At 40.8% G+C, this 19,648-nt stretch overlaps 4 protein-coding genes across 7 annotated transcripts; 2 read left to right on the top strand and 2 right to left on the bottom strand.

Annotated features, from left to right (window-relative positions):
• Positions 1 to 1,583: 1,583 nt before the first annotated feature.
• ebo (ellipsoid body open) lies at positions 1,584 to 8,906 on the bottom strand. The gene is made up of 11 exons (XM_070219196.1): positions 8,679 to 8,906; positions 8,086 to 8,609; positions 6,921 to 7,076; positions 6,461 to 6,843; positions 6,161 to 6,357; positions 4,929 to 5,365; positions 4,039 to 4,588; positions 3,325 to 3,494; positions 3,050 to 3,259; positions 2,557 to 2,989; positions 1,584 to 2,422 (listed from the first exon to the last, which is right to left on the bottom strand). The coding sequence occupies exons 1-11, from the start codon at positions 8,679 to 8,681 to the stop codon at positions 2,345 to 2,347; spliced, it is 3,141 nt and encodes a 1,046-aa protein (XP_070075297.1). The 5' UTR covers positions 8,682 to 8,906; the 3' UTR covers positions 1,584 to 2,344.
• Positions 7,187 to 10,629, top strand: LOC108056245 (28 kDa heat- and acid-stable phosphoprotein-like). 3 transcript variants are annotated; one of them, XM_017139963.3, is made up of 2 exons: positions 7,187 to 7,289; positions 9,656 to 10,629. In XM_017139963.3, the coding sequence occupies exon 2, from the start codon at positions 9,717 to 9,719 to the stop codon at positions 10,299 to 10,301; it is 585 nt and encodes a 194-aa protein (XP_016995452.2). In that variant the 5' UTR covers positions 7,187 to 7,289; positions 9,656 to 9,716; the 3' UTR covers positions 10,302 to 10,629. The 3 variants fall into 3 exon arrangements, with proteins under 3 accessions (XP_016995452.2, XP_016995450.2, XP_016995451.2); XM_017139961.3 differs by lacking the exon at positions 7,187 to 7,289 and adding an exon at positions 9,471 to 9,596; XM_017139962.3 differs by lacking the exon at positions 7,187 to 7,289 and adding an exon at positions 9,484 to 9,592.
• Positions 10,630 to 10,803: 174 nt separating this feature from the next.
• Positions 10,804 to 13,160, top strand: LOC108056247 (apoptosis regulatory protein Siva-like). 2 transcript variants are annotated; one of them, XM_017139965.3, is made up of 3 exons: positions 10,804 to 11,062; positions 11,896 to 12,241; positions 12,901 to 13,160. In XM_017139965.3, the coding sequence occupies exons 1-3, from the start codon at positions 10,915 to 10,917 to the stop codon at positions 12,962 to 12,964; spliced, it is 558 nt and encodes a 185-aa protein (XP_016995454.2). In that variant the 5' UTR covers positions 10,804 to 10,914; the 3' UTR covers positions 12,965 to 13,160. The 2 variants fall into 2 exon arrangements, with proteins under 2 accessions (XP_016995454.2, XP_016995455.2); XM_017139966.3 differs by lacking the exon at positions 10,804 to 11,062 and adding an exon at positions 11,700 to 11,807 and having other exon boundaries at positions 12,901 to 13,150.
• LOC108056246 (uncharacterized) lies at positions 12,968 to 19,329 on the bottom strand. The gene is made up of 6 exons (XM_017139964.3): positions 19,239 to 19,329; positions 16,848 to 19,175; positions 15,750 to 16,363; positions 14,998 to 15,360; positions 13,831 to 14,391; positions 12,968 to 13,385 (listed from the first exon to the last, which is right to left on the bottom strand). The coding sequence occupies exons 1-6, from the start codon at positions 19,252 to 19,254 to the stop codon at positions 13,224 to 13,226; spliced, it is 4,044 nt and encodes a 1,347-aa protein (XP_016995453.2). The 5' UTR covers positions 19,255 to 19,329; the 3' UTR covers positions 12,968 to 13,223.
• Between the last annotated feature and the right edge of the window lie 319 nt (positions 19,330 to 19,648).

The raw sequence follows: 19,648 nt of genomic DNA, 5'->3' as shown, positions 1-19,648 counted from the left end.
TTACCAGCAAAATCAAGAATCAATGTTTTTTTTAATCTTACATTTATATTAATTATTTAAATATTTTGAATTTGGTATAATCAATTATTTCATTCAATATTTTGGGTTCTTAAAAGGAATTCAAATATTTCGAAGTTGCTATAAATAAAATATTTCAATTAGTTGTAAAAACCCAAAATATTGATTAAAATTAATATTTTCAAATATTATTCCATATTTTGAATTTGGTTTCATCAATATGTTGGGATTATAAAACGAATACAAATATTTTGAATTTGGTATCATTAAAATATTTTAAGTAGTTATAAAAACCCAAAACATTGAATAAATTGAAATATAATTCCCTATGGAATATGACATCAATGTTTTTTTATAAATTATATATTTATGCAAATATTAAATAGGCAAATGGAATTTCTTTAAATCACCTAAAAAAGTGATATCAATTAAGATTCAGTTTGAATATTATAATCTGTATATTATCACAAGTATACTTCAATCAGGTTTATATATTTTTTTATAGTTAATTTTGCTAAAATACTAGACACTATTGAAGGGAAAGTGAATGTCCCTGCAAAGCAACCCGCTTCCTGCGGAAGTGCGCAGGATGGCAAGGAGTATGCAAACCAGCCAGTGGAAGTTCGACTACCTGTATGCCGCAGCATTTACCTGCTGGCAAACGGAAGTGGGTGATCCTGGCTGTTCCTCTGTTTTGCTTTCGCTTTTCATTAAATTCAATTTCGGCGCTTTTGTCCTCGACACCTGAGCACAAGTATGCAAAAAAAAATAATGAAAAAGGGAAAAGCGAGTAGGGGTAAACAATAAAATATGTAAACCACAGACAAAAGGAAGGAAGCTGTCGCTTTTATGATCCTCGTCCTTCGCATCCTCCCGCTCATTCATCACCATCCTGGCAGCCCGATTGTTATTTCGAGTGATCCTCATTACTATTTATTTTTATTTGCAATTGGATTATTTGTGCGCGTGTTCAAAGCGTGGTAACCAAACATTGGCTTATATGTTTTTATTCTTTCATTCTATGCATCTAACCTACATATTTTTAGTTAGAAATACCTATTGGTCAAATTCAATTGAAAAAAGTACAACATTTCGTCAAAAAACCAAGTTTTAATAACCCACTTTTACTTATTTGTATTTTTTGTTATTTTTCCAATCATTTTGTTGTTATAATATAAATAAGATTTTCGGGAAAGTTTAATCCCGAGAGCTTTAAAACAGAGGGAATTATATTGCGTAGAATTGGACAGACGAACGGACAGATCAACGGACAGACGAACGGACAAACGGACATGGCTATTTTGTAACGACTCGGCCATTGATAATGGTCCAGAATATACACATACATAATTTATCAGGTGGGAAATGTCTCCCTCACTGCCTTGAAAACTGTTGACTGAAATTATGATGCCTTCTGAAAGGCTAAAAATATATTACATACATATATTTATTATATATCAATTACTTTTTATTAATAAACATTATTTTAAGAACCTCTACTTTCTCCACTTAATTATGTATTACCATGTAATACCGAAAAATCCAAAAACAAGAAAACTGCCACATTAAAATGGTAAAAATAGTTTTATTGAATTTTTGATTGAAGGGACTTAAGCGATTAGAAATCAAATCATTAAAACGAAGTGTTAAAACGACTCGGATTTGTGTGTAGTGTGTTGTTTCGTTTTCGCAGAATAAATTACATGAATGTGTGGCTGGGTTTTCGTCTCCTTCCCGGTTTTTTTTTGATTTTTTTTTTGTTTTACTTGATACTTTTTACTTGCTTATGACGTAACTGATTTACATATTGATATATGCTAATTAATTTATGTATATAATATGTATATATGCTACTAAGAATATAGGTATGACTTTTATCGATTTGCGGTGACAGCACAGAAAGCAGAGTAATCGTATGTATGTTACGTGGTATACATAAAATTAAAGATAAGTATGCATTTAAGCTAAAGAATTTTTGTTTTTCGTTTTTTTTTTAATATTAACAATTAATGTCTTTTATCAATCGGGATGAATGCTGTTCGATCTCCTAATTGGAAACACAACCTCGCGCAAAGAAGGAACCAAACGCAATCTGGTGGGGATACAGTGGGTGGGTTACACAGGGGAATCAAAAACTGAGCAAGATGACACAAACAGTGACGGAAAACATATGGCATACAAGACGAAGCGACGGCAAAGTAAATTAAAAAGTTAAACAAAACATAAAACGATTAAGTATTCTATTTACAAGCAAGCACTCTAAATGAACAAACTAAAAAGAGGAGGAGGATGAATGGGGGGCAGTGGAAGTACTGGGTAGTAGGGCCTACGCCGTCTCATTGAGATGCACACAGTGGGCGTCCTGCATGAGCTGCGTGAGTTTCTGCGTAAACGTTGGAATGTCCTGGCCAGAGAAAAGTGATACCATAAAATCTCAAAAGTCTATCAATGGATTAACACCACTTGCAATATTTTTAATTAATTTAATTATAATTTGCAAGTGCTGCTAACCTTTTTAGTATTCAGTTAATCACTCACACTTGTCTGGCAGATCTCCTCCAGCGCCGTCTGCGCCACCGGCAACGAGGCGTGGGCAAAGCTCTCGAGCAACTGGCGTCGGTCCACCTGGCCCATCGCATACAGGGCCTGGGCAATCATATCGAAGTGCAGCGAGCCCTCTCCGCTCAGCAGCAAATTCAGCAGCGCTCGCTGAAAGGAGGCCAGCAGCTGCTCCTTGAACAAAGCACGCTGATACAGCCGACTCCGTTCGTTTACATTCTGCATGGAGAAGAGAACGCTGCGCACATTGCTGGGATCCGTGCCGCTGACCAACATCTGACCGTAGGCATTTAGGATGGCCATGAAATGGGCCGGATGCAAATTGTCGCTGCAGTTGAAGTTGCCACCGGAGCCACTATGCCCATTGGAGAGCTGATTCTTGTAGAAGAACTGCCACTTGCAGGTGAGCACACTGAAATTGGATAAGGATTTTAATAAAATATAATAATAAATAATAGAAAACCCCTCTCACCTATCAAACAAAGCGTACAGCAGACTGGTAATCTCGCTGTTATCGGTGGCTGCATTTTGCTGCTGCAACAGCGGCAAAATCTGCTGAGTGCTAAAGTCCAAAATGGAGGGCAGCAGGCCCAAAGAGGCGCTGCCCGGCTGCTCGACAATCAGCTTGAACATCTGCAGTATCTTTTCCATCACAGCCAGTCGACTCAGCGTTAGTTGTTCCCTGTGGAATCGGTAAAGTAAAGTAAAGTGATCATCACACGAAAAAGAAAGAGACAGGCAACCCACCTGCTGCTGACACTGATGAACAAAGTGATCATCTCCTTGATGAACTGGGCGCCCAAATGGGTGGGCAATGTGCGCAGCATACTGAGACTAAATTCGGCCACCGTTATGGCCATGGCAATGCTGCTCAGCCCGAAGCTGTTGAAGATCATCAGGGCCTTGGTCAAAATGGGCTGCAAAATTATCAACAAAACATAAGATTGGATATTCTGTACATTTCAGGGTTCGGAAAATAACGCACACTGTTATAAACTCGTGTTATTAATATTTTTAATGTCAAAGTGTTAAGTTAAAAAAAAGTTATTGACTTGTTTGTAAAAAATTGTATCCTACATTTGTTAGAAACATAAATAACACACACATGTCATTTGTGTTATTTACACGACATGTTTTTTACACAGCGTGTTTTTAGTACAATGAGTTTTTGACATTAAAAAATGCACGGTTTTCCAGAGTATAAGAGTTCATAACATATTGGTTTTTAATATTCCCTCTGTTTCGTTAACGTCAGTGAAATGTAATTTTCATTTGTGTTAAAAACACAGTCGTGTTAATAACAAATAGAGTAAAAAACACAAGTGAGCTGTGTGTGTTAACAATTATTTTCCACATTTTTAAACTTTTGTATTTGACACACATGTCAACAATTTTGCTCACACTGTAAATTAATATGTTTCATGTTTTTAACATGAGTGTTAATTTCAGAAGATAATTCACCTTAAATGTGCTCGCCAGCATATCCTTGGCATTGCCTCCGGTGGCCTTGAAATACTCGATGAGGGCCGTGAAAGTGCCCAACAGACTGAGCGTCGTGGCCGCCACCTTGCTCTCGTTGGCCTGGCCCAAATCCAGATCGAGAAAGTTCTGCGCCAGCCCCTGGACATATTCGCGCAGCATCCAGAGACGGCGCGGATAGTCCTGCTGCTGCTCGGGCACGCACTTCCACGGCAGCACCATGTAGCTGACCAGACTGATGTGCACATTGATGCACACCTGGCGCGGCAGCTGGGCGCCCAGGCGTGAGCCCGCCTGCAGGAGGCTCTGGATTTGCGGTATATCCAAGAGGCACTTGGGCCGTATCACAGTCGAGATGAAGAGCAGCAGCTCGCTGGCCGCTTGCTGTACAATTGGCGAGGCTGCCGATAAAGAGCCATTGCAGGCAAAGATGCTGCCCAAAATGGCAAAGAGTCTGTGCAGCAGCTCCTCGCCGCTCATGGCTTTCGTTAGCGGAAAGATGCTCCTGATGGCCAGCAGAACTTGAGCGTATCTAGGAAATATTATGATTAAATATATAAGTAATCAATAGACCTCGGATTTTCATATTTTTCCATTTTTGGTACGATTTTGATCAACATTTCTAGGTAGGTGTCATATTTTTTTAAATGTAATAAATTCGAATGCATATTGGAAATATGCAAAATATTAAAAAAAATAATTTTGCATATATTTTTCATATTTTATGCATATGCATTTTATGCAAATATGCAAAAATAAAAAAAAATATGCCATTAATTTTAAACTATATTTTTATTGAAACGAACTCTATCTTATAAAAATATGCAAAATCCTAGTAATCAATCAAATGAAGAAGATATTCCTTTACTCACAGGTTATCCAAATCAGTCTGAAACGTGGCCTTGTCCATTTCACTGCCGCCGCTACCCAAACGATTGCTGGCCAGGAGCTGCAGCGTCTGCAGCAGACTGTCGGACAGCATTTGCAGCTGGCACTCCATCTCGTCCGCCACGCCGGGCGCCGCCGACGAGGTGTCCATCAGCGGAGCCAGACGCACCACCGCCTGGCAGACGGTGGCGAAGTCTCGCAAAATCTCGCCCACATTGGCGCCCTTCAGCTTGCGCGCCGCCTCGTAGCTGCGCGCACTCCCGTGATCCAGGGCGTGCTCCAGCGACAGCAAATACATCTGCGGCCGCGACCAGTGGTTGTAGACCTGTGCGAAGACGATGTGGGCGCCGCGGGTGTTGGCCAGCAGGGCCAGGGACTCGAAGCACTGGTCCAGGAACTGCTGCCACTCGGTGGCGGAGGTCTGCGAATTGGAAAAGCAATATATTTAATATTAAAATAATATTTTTTTCATGTTTAATGTAATGGTTGTAAATTTTAAAATAAATATCACAATTTAACTATTATTTTTTATTCATAATTATCTGGAATAATAGTTATTCTATGACTTTTAATCATACAAATTAGAAACAACAGTTATTCAATAATTTTCATTATAAAAAAAATATCAAAAATAAAATTAGATTACTTTTTAAAATTACGCGGAATATAAAAAAGATAGTAAACGTACTTTTTAATCTTCGAATTAATACCTTTAATCAATATTAATGTTTTAAATATTCCCTTAAGATAATAGTAAAATGTATATGGTTGATATATCATGGAAAGTAATAATGCGAAGTTCAAAACTCTAACTAGAAATTATATCTTGAAATACAATTGGAACTACAAATTCCTAATTGGCCGTTCAAATTGTGAAAATGAAATTATTTCCTGTTCAATTGGAATCTAACTTGATTGTGGAATTAGGAATATTATTAATATAATATAAATTATATCTATAATATATATTATTTTATTTGCTTTTCCCGATTGTCTTACGATAAATGAAGTATTTAAGAAATATAATAATATTAGAATGTTCGCAATTGCAAAAATATTGACTTTTTGCATTAAAAACGAAAGCTGTAATTGCTATCTAATCAATCGAATCCAAAAATTTATATATAACCCTCAACTACTGAAACTTTCTCTATTCTCAATGCACACAAGACCTCGAAACACTCCAAACAAGGCCTCAAATTACTAAACCACTCACATCGTCCTCCATGAGCTCGTTGTCCAGCACCTCCAGTTCGGGTTTATTGGCCTCGAATTGAGTGCGCCGCATGATCTCATCCACCAGCTGGGTGAGCACATGGTTGAAGCGCGTAATTTTGGCGGGCTGTTGGGCAATGCCCTTGATGATGGGCGTCCATATCTCAAGCTTTTCGGTGAAGTCCAAGGCGCCATGTACTGAAATGTATGATTAATGTATTTAAATTAATATATTAATAATAATAAATATATTAATTATAGGGAAATCTCATTCTTTCAATACTTTTACCATTCGACTCACATTCTGTGGTGCAGCCGTAGAGCAGATTGAGGAAGGTCTCGAGCAGCTCCGGCTCCTGCATCAGCTTGCCGGCATATTTGGTGGTGTAGAGGCGCAGGAGCTCCCGGAACTTGTCGCTATACATCTCGCTCTGCCGCCGATTGTTATTGTGCTGCTCCAAAAGGCTACTAACGCCGCCCATTAAAGTCCCAGCGAAGGGCAATGGCTTCTGAAGGTAGAGGAGCTCATTTAAAACAGAGAGCGCGGCCAGGGAGATGGGCTCGTGGGCGGGTCGCCACTGGGAGAGGTCCAGTATGCTCATGAGGAAGTACTCCGAGATCAGTTCAGTGCGTATCCAGGAGACCAAGTGCTGCACACAGCCGAGCAGCTCCAAAATAGAGGAACTGCAGTTAGATAAATTGAGATTATTAATTGATTTTCCTAATAGATATATTTCTAGATATATTTAACGCAAACCCACCTTAGTTGATTGTCATTTGGCAGCGCTGAGGTTAGACTAAAGTCCATGAGGGTGTTTGGTATGGTCGTTTGGATGTCTTTGCCATTGATGTGGCACACAGCGATTAGTAGATACTTGGTGACCAGGTCCAGGACATCGGGAATACACATGGAGATGCTACGGAAACACACACGGCACATGGTAACACAGATTAGGGTTGGGATTAGGAACTTAAATGAGGGTAATTAATATCAAATCACAGCAGACTATGATTTTTCAATCATATTTGTAATAAAGAAATCATTTTCAAAGCAAATATTTGCATCATAAAAGAATTTCTTATTAAAAGTGATTGTCTAACGTTTTGTTATTGCTCCTGCAGATTTTTTGGTAAGCTTCTTATTAAATTAATTAATTAATATGTCTTTTGAAACCATAACACAACCATCGATTAGAAATAGATAAGAAAAACTAAAAATAAACGATAAGATAACAAAGAATAATACAATTTCTGATAAGAAATGCATAATAATGCACATTTACATAAAAAGTAACAGTTATCATCTGGTTATAATAAGGTTAAGGTTGTATTAAACATAACTTCTGATAGGAAAATAAGTAGTAGGGGTGAAAACTAAACATAAAAGCTATTTTTTATAGATGCACAGTTAAGATAACTCGATTTAAGGAATAAATAAGCAAAAAGAATTTCAATTCCTGATAGGAAATGCATAATAATACACATTTACATAAAAAGTAAGAGTTATCATTTGGTTAGAATACGGTTAAGGTTATAATTAGGGGTAAAAACTAAAAATAAAAGCTATTTTATGTCGATTTAAGGAATAAGTAAGGGATAAGAACTCAAATTTCTGATAAGAAATGCATAAAAATGCACATTTACATGTAAAGTAAGAGTTATCATCTGGTTATAATAAGGTTAATAGGAAATACTGATAGGAAAATAAGTAATAGGGGCAAACATTTCTTAAGAACTGTTGAGGATAAGATAAAACAAGCGAATAACATAAATAGAAATAGATTTTAAGACAAAAAGAACAATGATAAGGGTGAAAGGAACCCCAAAAAGTTAAGATCTCCGATAAGGAATATGTAAAACAAGAAACTACATTTATGCGGGCGAAGAATTCCCTTTGAAAAACCAGAATCCGTGGAATTTACCCACCAGGAGTAGAAGTACTGCTTCCATTCGGTGGTCAGATCGCCCCGGTTGCTCACCACCTCCTCGGAGGTGATCCGCAGCAGGTTGATGCCCAGCTGGAAGCGACTCTTGGTCAGCTCGAGGCAGTGCTGCATGTAGTTGGGATCCTGTTCGGGGAACTCGCGCTTCCCGAGCAGCGCAATCAGCTGGGCCAAAGTATCCCGATGTCTTTTAGCCGCATTTGGAGTGGCGCCCAGTTGGGCATACGAATTCCAGAGCGATTCGCGCAACTGCGTCTTGTCCGTGGGGCTCAACTGCGTCCATCGCCTGGTTATCGTGTGCTCCAGCGTGGAGGTGCTGAAGAACCAGAGGAACTGATTCTCCGTGATATCCGAGGCGGTGGCCACACGGAGGCACAGCTGCCACGCCTCCGGCTGCGATTTGAAGGCCAGGAGATTCGTCTCGATCTCCCGCTTCCTGGCATTCGAGGTGCTCGGCTGGTAGAACTCCTGCAGCAGACCCTCCACCGTCGTCATGGATGCAGCGTGCTGGGAAATCCAATTCCCGGTTAATCATAAAAATGCAACTAAAAAGTGGGTTTGGTTTGGCTGCCTCACCATTTTCCCCGTTCCTGCCCGCCTGATCTCCGCCTGAAACTGGATCTCTGTGCTGATGGATGAGTGATGGGGACTCTGGGTCACTGTGTGTGCGTGCTCCGCTCGAACGCGGTTCTGGCCAGGATCAGGATCGCATCAGAAGTCGCATCGGGCGTCCACCAATTTCATGCTTTTCTTTGTGTTTTTCCTCTCTTTTGCCCACTTTTTTTGTTCGAAAAGGTCCTAAAATTGGATGCGGTATTTTTGGTGGTATATAAATACCGGAAAATCCCGGCGAAGAAGCAGATGGATTAATCGATGGGAAGCCTATCGAATAGGTCACTCTAAAAATCGCTACTGGCTATCGATACTTAATTCGTCGTTGGTTGTTATCGGTTTTGGGGATTTTGAAAATTTTTAAAATCAAATAATTATTATTATTATATTTATAATTATTATTCATTATAATGAAACAATAATGATATGGGTTTCTCTTAAATTTATAAGAACTTAAAAGTTAAGGTTCTAAATAACTTAAAAATAATACAAAAATAGTGGAAATTTCAGATTATAAAATTTGAAATTATTATTTTGAAATTTTTATAAGCTAATAAAGCTACAAAAATTGTAAAAGTTACTTTAAAATGTAAAATAATTTAAAAGTTAAGTTTCTAAATAACTTGGATATAATACAAAAAGAGACGAAATTTAAAAGAATTTAAAAGAAAGAATAAAATAATACTAAAAACCTTTGAAACAATACAAAAATAGAAGAAATTTTATATTTTAAAATAGTTGGCCGTGCAAAAATCTGTTACTTTTCAAAGCAACGTTTTCCAGTCAAACATTAATTGTACTTTGCCAGGCACACAACCGACAAAATCCCAATTATTTCTCTATTTTTTTACCCTACTTTTTTTTAAACATTTTATATTGTAGGTACGCTTGCCTGCGGTTTTTCCAATTGAAATTCATTCATTATATTCCTTGAATTCCAGGGTGATTTAATCATTTAACAATCTGAATCTGAAGAATCGAAAGGATCAATAATCAAGAATCATGCCGCGCGGAAAGTACGTGAATCACAAGGGTCGTTGTCGCCAGTTCACCCCCTCGGACATTTTGCAGATGGAGCTGGAGTGGATTCGCCAGGACGACGATGACGACTACGAGGTCGAGGTGAAGAGTCAGCTTTCCTTTGACTTGCAGGAGGAGGAGGAGGACGCCGAGGAGGAGGAGGAACCCTCCGTTGGAGTCCACAACCTCATCGAGATCTCCAATCCGAATCGCTTGCCGCGCCAGAAACCCATGAATCTGCTGATTACGATGACCGCCAGTAGGGATCAGCCTTCGAAGGACCAAACTCAAAGGAGGCTGCGCGAAAGGAAGCAATCTGATCATCGTCTGAGGAGCAAGGAAACGGTGGCCGACTTGGCCCGTTTGGCTTTGGTTCGCAAGGAGCGGGAGGCGGCTGCCCAGCGCCGTTTGGCCGCCAAAAAGGCAGCCGCCGAGGCCATCGCCGCCTCCAATTCGGATTCCTCGATGAAGAGGTCGAGTCCCAAGTCATCCGAAGATTCGGCGGAAGTCCTGGTTGTCCCATCAAAACCCTACCAAAGGAAGATCCGTTCTAGCCGAAAGAAGTAAAAGGCCCAACTAGTTAATAACTAGTAATCACACGAAGACCCAAACCAAAATAACATCAGAAAAAAAAGTTTGGATTGAAACCCATTCATAAAATCGAGTGAAAACGTCAGAAATGAATAGAAAAACGCCTCTTAACAGAGAAGCAAAATTCCAAAACACATAAACCCAAAATCGACGATAAAACCTGAAAATCAAATCAAGCAGGCGTCGAAAATTCCAAAACTCGAATTCTCAGTCTGGAAAAGAAGCAATGATCAAGGATGTTTCTTCATTTCGATGTTGGTTTTCTCGATTTTTACTAATAAACAAGAAAACGCAAAAAAATAAACTTGTGTCTCTAAATTCATTCTAGTTTTATAAGCGAAGGTTTTTGAAATTAATACAGATTTTTTGAAGCTCCCGCCCAAAAGCTATTGATCGATAACATATCGGTTATCCCTTGGCAGGGATTTGAAAAATATGGTAGTACTATTATTTTAGGGTATTATTAATGAAAATAAAACGGGATAAAAAACACAAATTTGGAAACCAATTGGAAGCCCAGAAAATTGCGGATAACAGAGTTATTTTTATTTATTTTATTTATTTCTCCGGGCCCATATATCACAGTATCATGGAAAACATGGTCCAGAAAAAGGCGGTAAAGCGATCGCGATCGGCGGATGACGACGATGCCAACAACAATCTCACCCAGCGGAAAATCTGGGTGAACCAGAAGATGAGTGATTCCAACAATCCTCAGAAAATGAAGGAGGTCCATGGTATGTATAGGACTCCTAGGGTTTCCTTATATATATTTACCTGATCCGGGAACTATCAGTTATCAGTTATCATAGAACTGCCGGTATTTACACATAGGTGTAGTTACAGAAGATTTTTGGGGGCCCCGGTGATTTTACCGCTTAAAATTCTTATTGGAAAACGAATTTATGATATAAAGTACTTCTCTTAAAAAAATTTCCTTATAATATAATAGATTATTTTATATTTTGATAATTTACAATTATTTTTTTAAATAAAGAGTATTTTAGGCTAACCTTTTTTAAAAGTACCCAAAAATAGGGAAAAAAATGTTTGCAGTGCGAAAAAGTTTCAAACTTTTTAAAACAATAGATTACTTAAAATTTTGATTTTTTAAAATTGTTTATCAAGATAAAGAGTATACAAATATATTTTAATTTTAGCGCTAAAATTTTTAAAGTCAAAAAAATCAGAAAAAAATTTATTGAAGTACGGAAAAGTTTCGATATTTCAAAATTATTTATCATGATAACGAGGTTTTAATTCTGGTGTTACAATTTTTGAAAAGTACTCGAAATTTGGTTAAAACAGTTTTAAACTATTTTTTGAGTTTGCTTTTATTGGTTCCCTGGTCTTCTTATTTTGAAAACAAAGTTTTTTTTAAAACGCAGCAGGCCTTGAAAACAATTGTTAGATCCTATTCAGTTTTCTCAAAATTGTTAGCCGGTCTTGATTGAATTTTTATTCTGAGCTCGAACAAAAAAAGTAATTTTTGCACAATTTTCTATTAGAACCGATAGGAGAAACGCTAGAACCTTTGGCCACAACTAATCTCTATTTCCAAAAACGGCAGAGAAAACAACGAAAATGCTTTTCGACGGTGCAGCCGGCAATGGAGGAGGAGGACAGGGTCAGGGCCAGAATGGATCCTCCACTGGAATGGATGGTCAGCAGGGCCAGGAGCAGCAGCCCCAGCTGTGTGAGCAGTACCAGCTGCTCGGCGACGGAACCATCATGCTGCGCAACCTGCGAGCCGACCTGTCCAATCCGCGCCTGGAGCGCCACAAGTCCCGCTGCTGCCAGCGGCAAACGCTCATCCACGACATCTGCGTCAACTGCACCATGGATCTCTGCGAGGAGTGCGGCTATTCCTGCGGCGAGTGCTCCAAGTTCATATGCCGCAGTTGCGTCACATTATTGTGAGTTGAGAACCGAGTTGGGAACTATCATAAAATGATTCCATTTTGATAAGGTTTACTTAAGAATCTCTATAGAAAAAAAAATCTTATTACTCCAAAAATTCATTCAATTCGATTAAAATATTTCAATTATTTCCTTAGATTTCAATTATTTTCAACTATTCTTTTCATAGTTAAAGTAAACTGTCATATAATGGCATTGATTCCATTTTGATTGGGTTTACTTAAGAATCTCTATTCAAAAAAAGATCTTATGACTCCAATTCATTCATTTAAAATATTTAAATTATTCTCAACTATTCTTTTCAAATAATTAAAAAAGTTAAATTAAACTATCATAAAAAGGCATTGATTCCATTTTGATTGGGTTTACTAAAGAATCTCTATTGAAAAAAAATACCAATGACACCAAAAATTGATTCAATTCTTGTCAACTATTATTTTCATATAATTAAAATATTTAAATTATTTGTAACTATTCTTTTATATAATTAAAATAGTTAAATTATAATTATCCATCGATTTAAATGTTTTTTCAATCCAGTTTCAGAGTCTTGATCTTAAGATACTTCATTAATTATCCCTAATTTAAAAATGGAACTCATTTCTTATAGAACATTCGAAGAACCTAAACTTAAACTTTTCTCATTCGATTCCAGTGGTAATCGTCTTGATGAAGCCGAAGATCCTTTGTGCGACCGCTGCCAGATGTTTTTCGCCTAGCGATCTCGCCTTTGCCAAAGGATCTCTTGGCCAGAAAAGAAGAAAAGCGCAGCCATTTTCACCATACAGTCAAATACTGGGGAACTACTCTCTCATCAACGTGGTGCTCGTTAAATTTTAAGTTCTGAATCAGTACAAATTTGGCACGTCTCTCAAAGAACATAGGGCAATTACTTTTATATATATATTTCTTTTTTTTTGAAGCGTGAAATTATCGGAAATACAAAAAGAAAAAAAAAAATTAAGGTGTCTCTTTCCTTTACACCTTGCCCCTGAACTTGTGGTACTTCTCGTGCTCCTTCACCAGGCCCTCGTACATCCTGGCGCCCGCCTCGCTGCTGGAGCGCAGGATAAAGTGTCCGGAACGGTGGTCGCAGATCCCGATCAGCTCGTGGCACACGCGCACTATGTGGACCTTGACCTGGAAATAAGAAAAACATTATAATTATTAAATATATTATTAATTATTATTAAAAAAAATGTACTGAATGGAATCTATTCCTTAAAAAATAAATAAAACTCTTATATTATGGGTTAGTTTAAATAACACAATTATTACAGCTAAAGTTAGCGCCACCTGTCGGGTATTACAATTTTTGCTCATAACTTTAAAACGGATTGTCCGATTTTAAAATTTTCTTCAGCATTTCGTTAGATATTAGTAAGCATAACAAAATGGCATTTAAGCTTTTACAAAATATGTAAATATGTGGGCGCCAGGCTGTTTTTAAAATCTTTTAAGGCGATTGTGGGCGTGGCTCTCAGCTGAAACAAACTTAAGCTGCATAGTAATGCCAAGAATATGTGTGGTTAATCCTAACGTTTTAGCTTTAATAGTTTCCGAGATCTGTTATTATAAAACCCACCTTTTCGAACAGCGTTGTGGGTCTTTCGGTGGCCACCATTTGCCGGATGGTGAAGATGAGCAGGAAGGGCGCCACTCGCTTGACAGCGAGCGCCTGAGTCGTCGCCACCGTGGCCATAACAGTAGCCAACTTTAAACCCAAATCCGCCAGACCATCAAGCTCCGTTTCGCTAATGTCCTGCGCCTGCTTTCGCTCCGCCCGATAGCCAACGATGGCCTGGACGAGATCCTGGCACAGGGCACTCAGCTGGGCCGCCCGGTCGGACATTAGATTGCTGTGCTGCTTCAGCAGCACCACCAAATTATCCGTGAGCACAGCGTACAGATCCACAAAGTCCTGCCAACTGCCGCCGTTACCGATCAATTGCTTGATGTTCACATCCAACATGCTGCCCAGCAGGCAATCCAAAGTCTCGCCCGTCAGCGGAACCGTGCGATTCCCGGCCAGATTTCGTTGGGCCTCCAGCAGGCGAAGCGCATGACCACGGTAGGCGGAATCCTTTTGCTCCGGCAGACGCAGCGCCACACTCACGCTGATCAGCTCAAAGTGCTCGTTTAGCATCTGCGGGGGATTGGGATTAATATTAAAAAAAAGAAAATAAACTTATATACCCTTGCAGATCACTCCTATTAATTTACAAATCGCAAAAATGTTAAATTTCCTATGACAGCTATATAATAAAGTTGTGCGATTTTTTTTTAATTTAATTCGAAATTCGGAAATATTCAAAAGTAGGAGAGAATACAATCAAAACCAAAGAAGCTATAATTTTTTTCCAATTATTTTCCTATTGTTTTTCCGATCGTTCCTATGGCAGCTACATGATATAGTCGTCCGATTTTTTTTTTAAATTTTATCCGAAATTCAGAAATATATAAAAAAGGTAATAAGTAAAAGTATAAGGTAATATTTCAAAAAACACCAAAGCTAGAATTTGTTTCCCATTATTCTTCCAATTATTCCTATGGGAGCTATAGGATATAGTTGCTCGATCCGGCTGGTTCCGACTTATATACTAACTGCAATAGAAAGAAGTCATTTGGGAAAGTTTCAACCCGATAGCTTCAAAACTGAGAGACTAGTTTGCGTAGAAACGAACGGACAGATGGACGGACAAACGGACATGGCTATAAAAATCCTCCTTAGTTCTTAGTGCTCCCAACTTACCGCTCCCTTGACGCTGCTCAGCGAGCATTTGGCAAAGAGCGCCAGCAAGGTGAGCACATTCTGGAGTCCAGTATGCTGGGCGGGCGTCTCGGGTCGCTGCATCTGTTCCACCTGTGTGGAGAGGCGTCGCAGGAGCAGCAGGAAATCCTCGTTGGTCTTGTAGCCAATGATCAGCTTGATGGCGGGCTCCAGGCAATCCAAGGAGGCAGCGGATGAGATATCACCCGCTTCAATATCCGCATTTAATTGCCGCCAATAGCTGCTCAGCACGAACTCAATTTCATCCGGATCCAAATGCAAACGCTGGCGATGGGTGAGGGCCACATTCAGCAGGCGGATGGCATGGGCATTGCGGTAGTTGAGCTGTGGAGGATTGGTTGGATTAGTTTTGAGTGTAAATCTTGTGTAGGGATGTCTAAAATATATCAAAATATTAATATATATAGTAATTTTTTGGGAAAAAATAAATATTTTTATCGTGATATTTTTTTTGATAAATTATCAGGTATCACCAATTTTTTTTGCACATTTTTTTGATAATTTTAAGTGGTTATACTTTTTATCGGGACAAGAAAAAATAAAGAAAAGATAAAAGAGATAAAATGTATTTTTCGGCAACTGGAAATGATATCTGATATATAGATATTTCTTTTCTGATATATCAAATATCATTTTGATTTTTTGTTTCGATAAAAAATATCATCAATACGATATTTTTAATCCCTAATCTTGTGGTTTAATTAGTAACTCACCGAATGACCAATGTAGATTTTACATATGCGCCGGAAGTTGTCATCAATGGGTTGTTGATGCTGCTCCCGCTCCTCTTTTTCCTTCTTATCCTTCTTTTTCTTCTTTTTATCTGGCTCCTGATCCTGCTGCTCCTTCGGTTCCTGCTCCTTTTCCCTCTCCTGCCTGGCCACGCGATTGATGCAGCTGCTCACGTAGGTTGCATAACCAGACAAAGTGCTATCTACAAACTCCTTGTAAGCAGAAGCCTCCTTCTTCTTCGAGCGAAACTTGTGGGCCACCATCTCGCCGTAGATCTCCAGCAATGGCTGCAGTTGGCGCTGCAATCGCCTCCCTTGAGCTCCAGTCACACTGGATAGAGTTTCAATGGCCAGCAGAAGCAGACGAACCTGCTCCGTTTGCAGTTTATTAGAGGCAGTTAACTGATCTTTCAGGTACTCTGTGCAGCTGGCGAGGAAGGCCTCGCTTCCAGAACTCTGGCGACGAATGCAGCGGGCGAAGAGGGTCTCGTAGAAGCTCCAACCGGTCGACGAGCTGGTGGGGATTAGCTGTAGCAGGTCGCTTAGCTGCGAGAAGTAGCTACAAACGGGCAGGGGATGACCAAAGTGCATAAGATCTAAAGGGAAATTAATAATAATTAACAAGATTAACTCAGCTAAAGGGAGTGCGAGGGAGATAGATATATAAACAATTTTGATTGTGCATAACTTTTTAATGAATGGTCCGATTTGAATAATGTCTTCTACATTTCGATAGGTATAAATATACACAACAAAATTGCAATTATACTTCTCGGAAATCTTTAAAGATGTGGGCGCAGGACAGTTAGTGGGCGATTGTGGGGGCGTGGCGCTCGGCTGAAATAAACTTGCGCTGCGTAGGAGGCCCAATAATATGTGTGTGAAATCTCAACCTTCTAGCTTTTGTAGTTTCCGAGATCTCAGCGTTTATACAGACGGACAGACAGAATATATATACTATATGGAGTCGGAAACGCTTTCTTCTCCCTGTTACATACTTTTGCACGAATACAATATACCCTTTTACTCTACGAGTAACTGGTATAATAAGGGAGTTTAAATTTAAAGAAGATAACCTACCTATTAGAAGTTCCAGGACCTGTTTAGCCTGCTCCTCCTGCTGCTTTGCACGACTGAGATCCCTGTAGAGCACAAAGATCCTTAGCCAGAGGCGCGAGCGAATGTTGGAGGCCAATTGAGCCAGCGGCAGGCGCTGCAGTGAATCCACTAGCTCCTGTGACTCCGGCAGCTGCAGCTCCTTGTCCACGGAAGTCGTTTCCCTGAGGAAACTTATCAACGCGGCCTCCTCCAGCTGCCCCTCCACTTTTAGTTTAACCAAAAGCGATGATTTAACCTTGGAATCCTTGATTTCCGCTGCATAATCCTTGAGCAGCTGCAAAGCAATCAGTTCCACGCACTCCGCATCCTCCAAATGCGAGTCTACATCTTTGTTTTGCTGCAAACGCAGTTGTTTTTGAGCTCGCGTCAGCCGAAAGAATTGCTGCGGCGTTACCAATTCAGCCAGCGAATCGGAGCAAGTGGCTCCCCGTTGATCCTGCAGCAGCCAACCGCTCTCGGCCAGCTGCAGTTCCAAGCGCTGCAATCGCTGGCGGCAGGAGCTCTTGCCGAAATTGTGCACCCGCTGCTGGATGAGCGTCCACTCGGCGGCGGGCAGGAAGTTGCGCAGTTGCAACGGACGTTCGCTGGCAGGGAAACCATCTGGCCAGTAGTGAATCAATAGCAACTCAAAGGAACTGGCCCGTTCGGTGCACTCGAGGAAGGCCGTCATCAGGCGGCGATTGTGCTCCTGGCTCAGCAGACGGCGGCCAAATTGCTCCAGCACCTGCGAGGTGTGTTGCAGCTGCTGCTCCACTTGGTCTTTATATAGATGCACCTGCTCCGCCAGCCGAGTGCCGTTTAGATACTGACAGAGCAGCGCAGCATGCAGTTCGCGGGCAAAGTCAAGATTCTCAGGCAGAACAGCTGGTTGATCTTCCTCCAGCAGCTCGGCAAAGGAATGCAACAGGGTCTTCCAAATGACCAGCGAAGGCTTGGTCATGAGGTGGCTCACCAGCCGGGTGAAGGCCACGCCTGCGGAATGACTTGGCCAGGTTTGGCAGAGCTGTTTAAAGGCATCATGCGAGGAGGGAGCCGCGGGCAGGGTGTTTCTAGCGAAGATTAGACGCAGGAAGCGATGCTCTAGCTCAAGGGGAGCCTTGGAATCCTCAAGCCGCCGCTTCTTGGCTTCTCCGTGGGTTAAATCCAAAGGATATTTACCCAGCCACTCCTTTAAAGCCTTGAGAAGATTCATAATGAAGCGTTCGGCGCGACTAAGGCGACGGAACATGTCGAGCAGGAGAATGAGATACTCGGAGTACAGCTCCTCCTCCTCAGGAGTCGCCTTTCTAATCGTTAGAAGCCACACGGTGATCTGATAGACACTCTGCTCGAGCAGGAGAGGATTCAGGCGCAAGGCGGCGTAGAGAAGCAGCAGGATCTCCTTGAGATGCGACTTCCTGTACTCGCGGACCAACTGGAGCAGCTCATTGGAGACAAATTCGAACATGGACAAGGGTACATCATGCTTGCGCAGCGACATCAGCAGGTAGGTGACCAGGGGCAGCGATTCCGCCGATTCCTTGCCGGCTCGAAGGACCACTTTTACTAGTTTATTGAGTTGCGTTGTCGTATGGCGATTGTTTAGGATGGCGGCCTCCAAAAGGAGTAGGTTAACATGGAGGGGATGCTTCTCTATACGTTCCGCTGTAAACTCCGCACCCAATTGCTTCTCCAGCTGGACGAGCTCCTCCAAACAGGGGGATTTCAGGCTAAGCAGCAGTTCCACCAGCGGCCGAATGATCTGCGCATCGTACTCCTCGAGCAGACGCTTCTGGTTCTGCGAGCGGCGGGCAATCTCGGCCAGCTGCTTGATAACAGGCAGTGCAAACTCGGCATCCCAGTGATCCTGGTCAGGCATCCTAGCCTTGCGTTGCTCCACAAATCTTTGGTGGCTTTTGAAGAGGAGGCCAAAGCAGTTGGCAAGGACTGCGGGATCCGAACGCAGGGCATCCTGGAGCAGCTCGGAGTTGAGGGTCAGGGGGAGTAGCTCCAGCGAGGATTCATTGGCATTCTCCTCCTGGGAGATCACTTCAAATAGCCTGCTAATCAACTGGGTTTTGATCTGCGAGGTGACCCAACCAGGTTGCGCCCGCAGCTTAAGGAAATCTCTGAGCTGCTGGGTGGGCAGGGGGTGCACCTGGTGCTCCTCACCCAGGGAAACCGACAGCCATTCCGTGATAATCTCGTATTTGTTGGGATAGAGAAACTCCACGGATTGCCAGACCTTCAAGGCGAATTCAACACGTGCCGGAAAGGGTTTGCTTTGATCCGCCAGCCAGGACTTGAGCTCTGTGGGGGGAGGAAGGTTTTACTGTACAGGTTCCACTGGCAGGAAGAGATCCTTTAACTCACCTTCGCCTGTGTCCATTTTCTCCTCTTTCAGGTGAAACTTAAATTTAAATCCACGTGCGGAATGAAAACAAAACCAAACACATATCGATAGCGGAAGACCTATCGATAGGTTACGTTAGCGCTGCCTTTTTCAAGCCAAATTTGGCTATTTTTAAGGTGACATAAGAACAGTTTTAATTTAATAATTAATAATAAAAACATACCAAAACAAATTTAATTATTATGTAATATACCATACAATAGGTTTCCAAGTAGTCTTGAGAGTGTTGAAATTTGACATTTTTCTTAATCGTTTTTTTGCTGAAACTTGGGCAAAAACGGTCTTAAATCAAAAAGGCGTACTGTTTTAAACAGCTAACAACCTATAAATTAATATCAGTGCACTTTTCGTTTGATTTAAAAAAAATAAA

Source organism: Drosophila takahashii, chromosome X (genome assembly GCF_030179915.1).
Source record: "Drosophila takahashii strain IR98-3 E-12201 chromosome X, DtakHiC1v2, whole genome shotgun sequence".
In the NCBI taxonomy this organism is placed as follows: Eukaryota; Metazoa; Arthropoda; class Insecta; order Diptera; family Drosophilidae; genus Drosophila; species Drosophila takahashii.
This window is presented reverse-complemented; position numbering and strand designations above follow the sequence as displayed.